The sequence below is a fragment of the Elephantulus edwardii genome, unplaced genomic scaffold (genome assembly GCF_000299155.1).
Source record: "Elephantulus edwardii isolate Elephantulus edwardi_28Jun2011 unplaced genomic scaffold, EleEdw1.0 scaffold00098, whole genome shotgun sequence".
In the NCBI taxonomy this organism is placed as follows: Eukaryota; Metazoa; Chordata; class Mammalia; order Macroscelidea; family Macroscelididae; genus Elephantulus; species Elephantulus edwardii.
In genome coordinates this window covers 7,492,525-7,504,742 of record NW_006399848.1, presented here as the reverse complement: position 1 = coordinate 7,504,742, position 12,218 = coordinate 7,492,525, and the positions used below count along the sequence as shown (strand labels likewise).

The 12,218-nt window shown below is 40.5% G+C and overlaps 1 protein-coding gene across 1 annotated transcript in view; it reads left to right on the top strand.

The window, feature by feature from the left end:
* The window catches only part of CDK6 (cyclin-dependent kinase 6), a 305,967-nt gene that overhangs the window by 213,208 nt on the left and 80,541 nt on the right, over positions 1-12,218 (top strand). Inside the window, exon 4 of the mRNA XM_006891470.1 lies at positions 842-951. Coding sequence (XP_006891532.1) covers positions 842-951 — 110 coding nt within the window. The remainder of the gene's footprint in view (positions 1-841; positions 952-12,218) is intronic.

Sequence of the window (12,218 nt, the reverse complement as noted above, 5' to 3'; positions counted from 1 at the left end):
CTGACCATAAGTAATATATCTTTATTTCAGACATTCATAGACTATCTGCTCCCCTTTCAAAAAAAGCACTTGAGTCCCCATTTGCACTTACAGAAGCCCTAAAGCTTATTACATTTTCCTGATCTCTCAACCTGACAGAAATAATACTAGATTTGTTTATTTCATGCCTTACTGTGCAGAGTTCAGCATTAAATGAGTTCTTATTTTGGAATTTCTGTCTCTGAATGATTCAACATATGATTTAAAGCATTATGGACTACACTTTCCCTCAAGGTCTTTGTCTATTTTTTTTTTTTTTCAGTTTTCTATAAAGTGTGCTATTAAAGGGGGCTTTATTTTTATTCCTCACGCACAGTCTCTGGATCCGGGCAGTTTTGAGTTGTTTCGGGTGCCCTGTGGACTCCAGGGTCCTCATCCCCCAGTGCTCTAGTTTTCCAACAGGAGTCATTCGTACCACCCATTTTCCATGTAGTATGTTTTTAAATTTAAGGGGAAACTAATAAATTTTTTCTAAAGTTATTTAATGTTAAAACTATTTTTTTTTATTATAAGGGTTTTGTTGGTTGGTTTTTGTTTTTGTTTTAAGTCTTTGCTTGTCTTTCTGAAACTGGTCATTTTGTCCTCCTCCTGGTAAGAGCTGTGAGGAAGTGGGGAAGTGGGATGATGTAATGTTCTGGCCTGTCAGGGATGAGTCCTCTTTACTTACTGCTTCTCTCTCAGTGTGTTCGTATGATTTGTAAGACTCCTTTCCTAACTGGATCAAAGCATTAAACCACCCTAGCTGAGGAGATTGTACAAAAGCCGTCTTCATCAGTGACACTCAGTCTTTTTGCCATTACAGGTTGTCACACTGTGGTACCGAGCTCCAGAAGTCCTGCTTCAGTCCAGCTATGCCACACCCGTAGATCTCTGGAGTGTTGGCTGCATATTTGCGGAAATGTTTCGTCGAAAGTAAGAAATTCCTTTTATTTTTACTTAACTTTTTCTTTACAAGAGACTTGAGATATTCATTTATATACCCACAAAGCACTTCTGTTCCAAGGAGGCTTGAATATCCTGATCCAGCTGGTTAGGCTACCACTTGGAGACACCACTTCAATGACCTTCTTGGTCATTACATTGTAGTTTTATATGACCCTGGCTTTACGCTCTTGGAAACCGTCTGTAATGGAGGACTCAACTCTTCTTACAGTTTAGATCATTTATGTTGATGATAACCGCACGCGGTGAACATGCAGCATATTGTGGTCTTTTTCACAAAAGACTATCCTCAAGATAGACTTTGACCATAAGAGAACTACAATATACTTCATTTCTTTTAAGTACTTGGAAATTTTGATAGTGAGAATAGTTAAAAGGACAGAAAGTTTAGGATGAAAAGGGGTGAGCAAAATGGCATTGCTATTTTTGAATACTTTAAATATTGTCATGTGCAGGAAAAATCGAACATATTTGAGGGGCTATGGAGAGCAAATTTGTTGTTTTTACCTTTATATATTGCCAGGTCAGAACTGACTCATAGCTGACCCCAGCAGGTTTTCAGTGGCAGTCAATCACAAAGGAGGAGATTGTCCATCTTTCTCCCCTTGACCAACTGGTGGATTCGAACTACAGCCCTTGAATTGGTAGCACAGCTCTTTACCACTAAGCCACCTGTGCTCCATAAGAGTTCAAAGTAGGGCCCGTTAAATTAAAAGGTCAGAAGGAGGGGAGCTCTGGTGGCCTACTGGCAAGGAGCTGCAACTACAGTCCCAGAGGTGCATGGTTCGAATCCACCAGATGCTCTGCCGGGGAAGGAGGGACAATCTCCTCCTGTACCAGTCAGATCTGATTTGACGGTACGCTCACACAAAAATAATTTTTAAAAAAAAAAGGTCAGAAGGAAAAATTTTCACTTGAAGTGGAGGAAGAATAACTAGGAGACCATTATCTGACAAGAAGTTTGAGGATCTAGTGAAAATAGTTGTGTGCTTCTCATGTGATGTCCAAGAAGATGTGGTCTGCTAGGTAAAAAGCTACACTGCCAACCCAAAGGCAGGTAGTTCAGTCCAAGAGCATCTCTGTGGAAGATAGATGAGCAGTCATGTTCTGCGTGATTTACAGCTTCCAGAAATTTGCTCGAGGGTCTGCTCTGACTCAACAGCAAATGAGTTGAATTTTGAGCTCTCCTTGGATGTCAGAAAAGAGGCTAGACCACTGATGGAGATTATTTTAGCAGCCTTCATAGGGTTGGTGGATGAACTGGATGACCTCCAGGACCCATTTCACTCTGAGTACCTGTGATTCATTTGTTTGTTTTCCAAGTCAGAAAAGTAGCCAAACAATAAAATAAAGATATGCTAGGACAGTATGCTTGTGTACTAAATTCAGCCTGGTCATAATTAAATCAAGAACCTAATTGTAATCTAGTTTCTATTCCCTCTCTTTTCTTTTTTAATCTCATGGGAAAATGTGAGTTGGAAAACAAAACATAATTTATATCAAACATGATGGGTTCAAAATTAACTGCACAATAGCAAGCTCACAAGGAAGAGAAGTAGTCAATCATTGTTTGCCTTGTTGTTTCTTTTAACAGTATAAAATTTTATGTATGCATAGGTACTAAAATTTGAGAACTCTTTCTTGAATCCAGTTAATTTCACCTGTAGTTTACAGTTCAGGAGTCCAGGAGAGGATCATGGGAAGTATATCATGACACATAGCTGTCTAATGCATGCTTATTGTGTGCCCAGTACAGTGGCAAACCTCATCCTTCTGGTGCCCTATTTCATCTTCACAGTAAGAGGAAACAGATGGAATGGCAGAATTATTTGTACCCTCGTGGTACATCATTTAAGTGCTTAGCTGCTAACTAAAAGGTTGATGGTTCAAAACTACTCAGGGAAAGAAAGATTTGACAACCTGACTCCAATAAAGATTGCACCCAAGAAAACCACACAGGGTCTTGCTTCTCTGTCACTTGTCACTAACAGCCCAGATCAATTCAAGAGCACCTGACAAGAAGTCCAGGCAGCTAATAAGTTGCAGGAGTGTCATTTTAAAAATAAAGCATTGTGAGTCCACATCCAGTGTTGCTCTCGAAAGGGGGAGTATTCAGTTCAGCTGTCATATTTGCCAAACAGGCTAAAATAAGTGTGAGAAGGGCAGCATCAACCTGACCTGGTAATGTGAATTATCAGACCCCATCCTAGACACCTCGAGTGTGAGAGCCACCACCAAGCTCGCTCGACTTGAATGATGCTGGATTCTTTGTTGGGCCACATGTTGCATTGTCCAAGTGAGAAATCACAAGCCATGGATTCTGAAACAATGACTGGCATAATCAAGGAATTACACTGCTAACTCAGAGGCATTGCCTCTATGACAGTTCAAACCCACCAGCAGCCCCAAGGAAGAGATGGACAATCTCCTCCCATGCCATTTTCAGCCTCTCAAAACCCTGCTGGAGTATCAGCTCTGAGTTGGTTCCAGTTCAGTGGCAGTGAGTTTGAGTTTTTTAATCTGCATCAGTGGATCCTGGAATGTGTTCACTGTAAGTTCTTTCTTTTTTTAAGACAGTTATTTCTAGATTTTACCATCATTTATTAAAATTATTGTTTAAAAAAAAATTACTGTGTTTCCCATTACCTTACACTAGCTTATACTTAGTTTTTAAACTTCATAAATCCATTTACTTTTTTAATTTAGCTTTATTCTGAGCAAAGATACATAAATAATAAATCTTAAAAAAACATTTATTTGTATAGTAAAAATTACTTGTAAATTAATGTAAATGTGTGTGTGTGTGTGTACAAATATATACAGCTTAATACCTGTGCAATCTGTGTCTGTGAAATAAAACTTTGTGCAGTTGAATTTTACATAATATGGTTTAACCACCATATTATGCACACACAGTCTCCACAATTCATAGTTAAATCCCCATAAAGCCTATCATATTAAAACCTTATGGGAGCCCAGTAGACAGAACCTGAGAGCCATGTCCATGTTCACTGGATACAGGAGACCAGCTTTGCCAGGTATGTAACTGAGCACCAAGTACAGTTGCATTGACAGCCACATCATGACTTTGCCTGAGTCCAGTTCCAGAGCAAGGGTTAGGGTACATACAGTGGCCTGAGGAGAATGATTACAGGACAGAAGCTATGGCTGCTGGGTAAAGGTTGGCATTGCTATCCCTGATCACTATTGCCTTGTTGATATGGCCATTTCCTGATTATGTGTAGCTGCCCTTCACTTAGTTAAAAGCTACAGGGCTGCTGGGTGGGTGAATAAAGCTGGAAGGAGGAGGTGAAGGGAAAGGTGATGCAAGGATTGGGATGCATCCGTGCAAAAGGAGCAGTGGCAACATGAAAGTATCCAAGGCTGACTTCTCCCTTCATAAAAGGGGCTCTTTCTCCACCAGTAATATTTTTAGCACCATACAAATGGCTACATAGCAGGGAGGTCTGGTTGCCTTCCACCACATGCTCTGGTGGAGAAGGAGGGGAAATCTCTTCTCGTACCAGTCAGATCCAATTTGACAGGACACACACACAAAATAATAAATTTTTTTAAAAAAATAACTGCAAAAAAAAAAATTGCTGCATAGTCAGATATGCCACCCAACCTGTTCCTATTTTTACCAATTTTTGGTTCTGATGTTTCTTGCAAGACTCACAGACTTTACTCACTCACATGTGGAGTTTATTAAGGAAATAGGTTGAAGAGTGGGAGGGGAAAACAATATCTCACAGTGCAAGCCCAGGGTTAGTTCAGTAGTCCCAAACCAGATTAACAAAGCATAATTCTTCAGTTATTAAAAGTCTGTGTAGATTCAGCAGCACAAATGTAAGAAGCCTCTTCCTCAGTCATCCAGTAAACTATCTCAGAGCAGTTTTAAGTCATGTTTTCCTTCAGTCTTCCAGTGAGCAAAACCTCTAAGTGTTGCCTTTATCTCCAGGTTTCCTCTGATTATGCCCTGCCGCAGTCTATTCACAACAGTGCACAATCTCTCCACCACCATCACTGTTGTTTCTCACAATGTGAAAAGCACTCTCTTGTGTTGGTCCTATGGATCTTGATGATTTGCAAGACCATGTGTCCACAATTAAGGTAGCTGGAAACCATGCCTCCCAGTGGGGGTTAAAACAGTGGCTACAAAAGTGAACTTTCCCACAACAAAATAAAGGTAAATAATCCAGTTGAAAAACGGGCACAGGATATGAACAGATACTTCACCAAAAAAGACATTCAGATGGCCAACAAGCACATGAAGAAATGTTCAAAATCCCTAACTCTAAGAGAGATGCAAATCAAAACAATTATGAGATATCATCCCACCCCAGTCAGAATAGCAAAATTTAACAGAACAGCAAGCACCAAATGCTGGCGAGGTTGTGGAGAAACTGGAACCTTTATTCACTGTTGGTGGGAATGTAAAATGGTGCAACCACTGTGGAAGGCTGTATGGTGCTTTCTCAAAAAGTTGCAAGTAGAGATACCATTTGACCTAGCAATTCAACTACTGTGAATATATCCCAAAGAGACCATAACTGACATCCAAGCAGATATATGCACACCCATGTTTATCGCGGCTCTGTTCACAATAGCAAGGAGTTGGAAACAACCCAGGTGCCCATCACCAAACTAATGGATAGAGAAACTGTGGTATATTCACACAATGGAATACTACACTGCATTGAAAAACAAGGAACTCACGCAATATTATTAAAAATGGGTGAGCCTGGAGGACACTATGCTGAGTGAAATAACTCAGTCGCAAAAGGACAAATATCGCATGGTGCCACTGATGTAAAATGGGACTGATATCAGGGTTGGGGTAAGACTGAGAAAAACTGCAAAATTTGTTTCTACTGCACTGAAACAGATGAGGGAGTGAATAATTTAAAAGTGATGTATGATAGGGTATTATGGTTATCACAAGAGTCCACAATTAAGGTGGCATAGTAGAGTGTACTTGGGGAGGTGGGAGGGGTGCGGGGGGATTGGTACCAGGGAGGGAATATTTCTTTTACTTTTGAAAGAGAGGAGTGAACTGGGGGGTGGATGAGAGGAGGGCTGGGCAGGGAGAAAAGTGAAGCAGTGAATGAATGGAAATCCAAAATATCTGTAAATGTTCATTAAAATTATTTTTAAAAAGGTGAATTTTCAAGGACTCTGACACCCAACCCTGGAGCCCTGTTGCCCATGTATTCCAGTTACTTGGGGTCTTTAAAAACATTCTCTTTCGCTCATTGTTCTCAAATTGGAATTGACTCAAAGCCGACCCTCCAGTGGATTTCCAGTGATTGTAAATTGCACAGGAGGGGATTGTGATTGCCCATCTTTCTCCCTTTGAGCTACTTGTGAAGTCAAACTGCATGTCTTTGAGTTGGCAGTATTAACTTTTACCCACTAGGCCACCAGAGGCAGGCTGCTTTCTCTTTATTTAGGGGAAAAACCCTTCTGGACTATTGATCCTAGATGGACATTTCACAGTTGCATGCTTGTGTGTATGGTTTTGTGTGCGTGTGTGCACATATGCATAGTTGTTACAGGCCATCAAGTCAACTCCCAAGTCGGCTCATAGAGACTCTATAGTACAGACTAAAACTGACCCGTAGAGTTTCAGAACTGCACTTCTCTAGCAGTTCTAATCCTCCAGCAGCTTTGTGGGAGGAAAGATGGCCAATCTCCTCCCATACAGTTTACCGCCTTAGGAACCCAATGCAGGGTTAGCTATGAATCAGTTCCAACCTGACAGCAATGAAGATTATTAAAAAAAAAAAAAACAAAACACACACCTTTACAGAATCAGATTGCCAGATCTGATCTCCCATGGAACAGTGGATGGGTTTAAACAGCTGCCTTTCCATTCATTAGGTGATGCATTGATTAAGCATTGTGCAACTAAGAGAAAGATTGATGATTTAGATTCACTAAACCCTTCCAAGTAAAAGCTGGCAGTCTACTTCCACAAGTTCACAGCCTTTGAAATCCTGTGGGGTAATTCTGCTCTGCATGAGATCACCCATGACAGAATCCATTCAATGACAACAACAGTACAAACTTACATATGTATAGATCCACTTTATTTCTACATAAACAAACTCATTTACATATATGAGGTATATAAATACTAATATTACTAAAAAACTTGCTCCATGGTCAGCTTCTGGAGTTATCTCATATATCAGCAGTGGCATATGTCACATGGTGAAAACTCTGTAATAAGATGAGTCCTTCAGTCTACAAATAATTTGTTGAGTGCCTCCTATATGTCAGGCCCTCTTCTCTATGGGTAACTGAAATCCAAGTAGAAAAGAGAGGCATCAGTTGCATAATTAGTTAACCAGAGAGTTACAGTATTAAGAATTTAATGTTTCTGTGTGGGAGTACAATAAGGAGCTAATTTGTGATATGTAAAAAGTCTTCTCTCAGGAAGACTACAAGTTGGAATTAACCATCTTTAGAGGACATAAGGCAGAGGGTTGACAAAGGAGAGGAAGACCCTCAACTAGGTGGATTAGCTGCTTCTGAAGTCATTTCAGTGACTGCTGCAATGGGCTCCAGTGTGTCACAAAGTGTGAGGACAGGGTTCAGATCTGTTTATCATAGGGCCGCTGTGAATCTTACTCAACTTGTCAGCACCTAACAACAAGAAGACATAACTGGTTGGATATATAAAAAACCTTTGAGGAATAACAATTTGTGTATCAGTAAGGCTCACCATCCTTCATAAGAATAAAGGAAGCAAAGGGCGTAAACTGTTCTGTTGTATGACAGTCTCGGGGCTGGGCCCTTCACATATATTATCTCTTTAAAGCCACATTGTGAGAACACTTATCCAGCCTTTATGGATAGCGAATAAGAGGTTCTTACAAAGCAGATAAGTAACTTTGCCATGGGCACAGAGCTAATAAATGGTAGTCAGATTTGAACTCTGATCTGCATTACTCTTTAGCCTTTTTTCCTTGTTCCACCATGTGTTTAACTTTATTAACTTAAACTATTTTAACTATTTTCCCACTGGGATATTTTGTATTAATTATATAAATTAAATCTCCAGAAAATAGAAACACAGATGATACAAGGTATCAGGGAGTTTTAAGACAATACACCATTATCATCTGGTTTTAATAATTGGTATGAGCTAGATTTTTAATCTCCTTCCATTTAACTCATTCATTCAAGTTTTCATTATACTTTATTGCAATACTAAAAGCATTGTTACCTATTTCATCAGTAGCCAGCTAGCCAAAAGATGGTTAGATGAATGAAACTGGTTGACGTGTGTGTGTGTGTGTGTGTGTGTGTGTGTGTGTGTGTGTGTTAATTAATTTTAATGAATGCTTACAGAGACTTGGGGTTTCCAGTCATTCATTTTTGTACTTATTTTCCCCTCCCCCCCATTCACTCTTCTCCTTGAAAAGAAAGAAAAGTACTTTTATTGTTATGCAATCCCTCCCCGCCAAGTCCACTCCTCTATGAAACTGGTTGACTAGATTTTTAAAAATTAAAATCCAACTAACTAGAAATTTGACTCTATACAGAAATTAGTTCAGTGTTAACTCCGTAGTTAGGAATTGTGCAATCCGGTCAAAATTATTGCCTGTGGTTTAAAAATCATGGGGTTTTCCAAGTTATAAGCAAAGTCATAAAAAGAAAGTGTATATTTTAAAAATAAAACATGTCACTAATTCTTTGAATATGGAGATTGTGGTAAACAGATAATAATTCTTAGAAGTTCTGGATTGCCAGCTCTACGGATCCTTAGCTAGAAATGCCAAATGCCACCAGGAAGAATATAACAAATACAGTCACTGTTAAAGGGAAACAAACAAGGCTTCATGCTTATATTGCCCTTTGTGTGATAGCCTATCTAGCATTGTCGTCATTAATTTCTATGAATTAAGCACCCAGTAGCCGAGAAACTGACAGTGAGACTATCCTTTGTGGCTGAATGGTCTTTGAGCGAATGGCTTTAAAATGTCACTGGGGGTTTTGCCATTTTTCCCATTGGTTATTCTGTTGATGTTTCCCCGTATTTGAGCATTCTCCTTAGTGACATCAGTGAGCTGAGGTCTTCATTGACCCAACACCAAGGTACCAGAACGCAGGCCCTAGCCTATGAAGATTCTCTACTTAGATCAGAACACGCACATGGAAACCAGAGCACTGAGCAGAACTTTCCAATTTTCTATCTCTCCATGGATATTTAAGTCTCTTCTTTAAAACGCACATAGTTAAATGGGGAAAACTCCAAGAATGTTTTTCTCAGCTTGGGAAATATCCAAGATAGCCAGGGAAAAGACAAAATTGGACTGAATGATACAGACGGGACAGTGCTAAGAACAGTTAGCACTTTTCAATATAATCATTGTTGGTTTGGTTTTTTTTTTTAATCCTGATACGGATCTTATTTTCCTATTAGTTTGAGAAATCCATCATTCTCATGGTCCATACTGAGAAGTCACCATCAGGCCAGGCCTTCTGCTGTGCAGGCAGCCCTGCAGCTTCCTCACCCTGGTCTCTGTCCACTTTGGCATCCTTGACCTTCACGTTTTCTAGTGTTCTCTTCAAACTAGATTTACCTTCTTATTGCTTTTCCTACCATTCATCATGCTGTTCCACCTATTTCTTCCCTTTTTCTAACAGTTGGTCCATTGCTTCCTCCCATATTCCCATCCCTGCTCTGATAAGCCAGTACTCTTCTTCTCTCTTAATATTCTGCCTTTTGGAATCCTTACTCAGTTGAAACACATTTCCCTACTCTACTTCTGTTGAAACACATTTCACTACTTTTCCTCACTATCTCCTTCAAGGTAACTAAAATCAAGCCTTTTCTTGTAAATGTTCCATCCACTGGAAGAAAGAATTGGCATATTGTTGGCCACCTGCTGTTTGGGGCCATTATTCTTCCAAAGCCTCTTAACTTCTTTGTGCCATCCTCTTATAAGTCTTTCTCCACAGTCTTAATTACACCATCTGCTAACTTTCAGGGTAAGTAATGTTTAAGCATAGATCTTAACATTTTCTTTGACAAAGTAGGAAGAAATGTTACCAGTGAATAGCCTTTCACATATAAGACTGAACAGTTTGTGCTTCCTAATTGATTCAACACCTGCATCAGTCAGTTTGCAATTCCCATGTATCTAGTCAGTACATAAGCATCCCACCCCTGATGAACTCGGACTCTTCTCAGAGGCTTGCTCTTCTCCCTTCTTCAGCTACCTGTCTTCAGCAGCTTAGAGGCATCAAGCAAGTACTCTACAATTAAAAAGAAAACAGTACTTACAGATAGAACCGGGATACCTGGGACACATATGTCGGTTCAGTATTTGCCGTCAGCACTTTTACTGGGCATGATCCCTCCCTTGGTTCAGACCATGTCCCCTGCTAGAGCTCACTCCTTCTCCAGTCCTCATAGTCCTTAATCCCCAGGCTACTCCCCAAACCCAATCCAACATTTACCCTCCTTCCCAGTTACTTAGTTGAGTGAAGCTCCCCGGTGTGAGTCCCTTTGGCTCCTTGTCTGCCTTAAAGAGAATTTTTATCTAGATTTCTCTCTTCTATTTTTCTCCTATTTCTGAGGAGGATATATTTTACCTCCTAAAAGATTAATTTCTTCACCCTGTACTCTGATAATGCCTCTTTTCTGGTCTTTTTTTCAACCATCATCTTTTACTAATTTGCCTCTTCAGAGTCTTCCCTGTCCACTGGCTCTCGTCTTCTCATCCTAGAAGATGACCTTCTTGTTCCCTTCTGTGCCTCATCCTTTTCCTTTGTCTTTATCACCAAACTTTTTCAACATCTTGAGCACCTTAATCTTTCCCAGAGAAAACAATATTGTTATTAGGTGCTGTCAAGTCAACTACACCACAGAGCGACCTTGTAAACACACTTGCCCTGCTCTGCATCACACTCTCCCTCATGCTCAAGCTCGTCATTGTGGTCATTACGTCAGGACGTCTCGTGGAGGTCTTGGTCTTTCCCAACATGATGTCCTTCTCCAAGGCCTGGCCCCTCCTGACAACATGCCCAGAGTAGGTGAGACGGAATTTCACCTCCTTGCCTCTCTGGAGCACTCTGCTTGTACTTCCTCCAAGACAGATGTGTTTGTTCCATTGGCAGTCTAAGGCATCCAGTTCTCTTCTCCAAAACCACAGCTCAGAAACAGCGATTCTCCTTCTATCTTTCCTATTCAGTGTCCAACTTTCAGATGCATAGGAAGAACCCTAAAAATAATAGACAAGCTTTTATTGAGCATTTCATAGGAGTCAACTCTTGTATTCAGTGCTTGATAATACACAATTTTACTTAAATCTCAGAATAGCTGTGATCATTCCATTTACAGGTAAGAAAACTGGAAAGGTTCATTGCCCAGATCGTCTTAGCTAATAGCAGTGAGAATCTACAGCCATGCTTCTATAACTGCAGAGTCCTCTCATCACTCAGGCAGGCTGCTTCCTTAGAGGTGGTGACCTCTCAAGTGCAGGTGGTGACTACGTCCAGGAACCTGTTCACAGTTCTCAGTTCACTTGGTATCAGTAGTACTTGACTCCTGTGACTTCTGTTTCCGTGAAACTCCCCTTGCTCTTGTCATTGCTAAAGCACAAGCTATGCACTTCTGCCTCTGTCTGTTTTAACAATTCTTCATCTCCCTTCTCCCAAACCTAGACGTTCCCAGAGCATTCTTTTGAGATGACTGGCAGATGAACTTCAGAGCCATGTTCATTCCCTGAGAGACTGACTCTCCACCTAGTCATCTCATGGGTACCACACGTTCACTGCACCCCTCTAGCCTGCTCTTCCCCTCACTTCCCTTACTCTGTCTATGGACCCCACAACTCCACAGATAAGTAGCTGGGTACCCAAGGTCATCTTGAAATCCTCCTCGGCCTCCTGTATCCATGTCCATGGATTCTGTCTTCACAAGGACCTCTCCACTCTTGGACTTTTCCAGCATGGCTTCTATCTCTCTGATGTAGACCTTTCTTCCCAGGCACCGAGCCTACACTGGTAATCTGTTAGCCTCTTTCCTACTCATTTTTACAAAAAACTCAAACTCATTATTTTTGGAGTCTGAACTTAGTCGTAACTGATCCTCCAACAGGTTTTGAAAGCTATAAATGTCACAGGAAGAGATTGTTTTTCTCGAACAGAATTACTACTGGTGGATTTGAACCACCATATATCAAAATGATATCAAAATGTAGTCTTTGGGTTATCAGTAC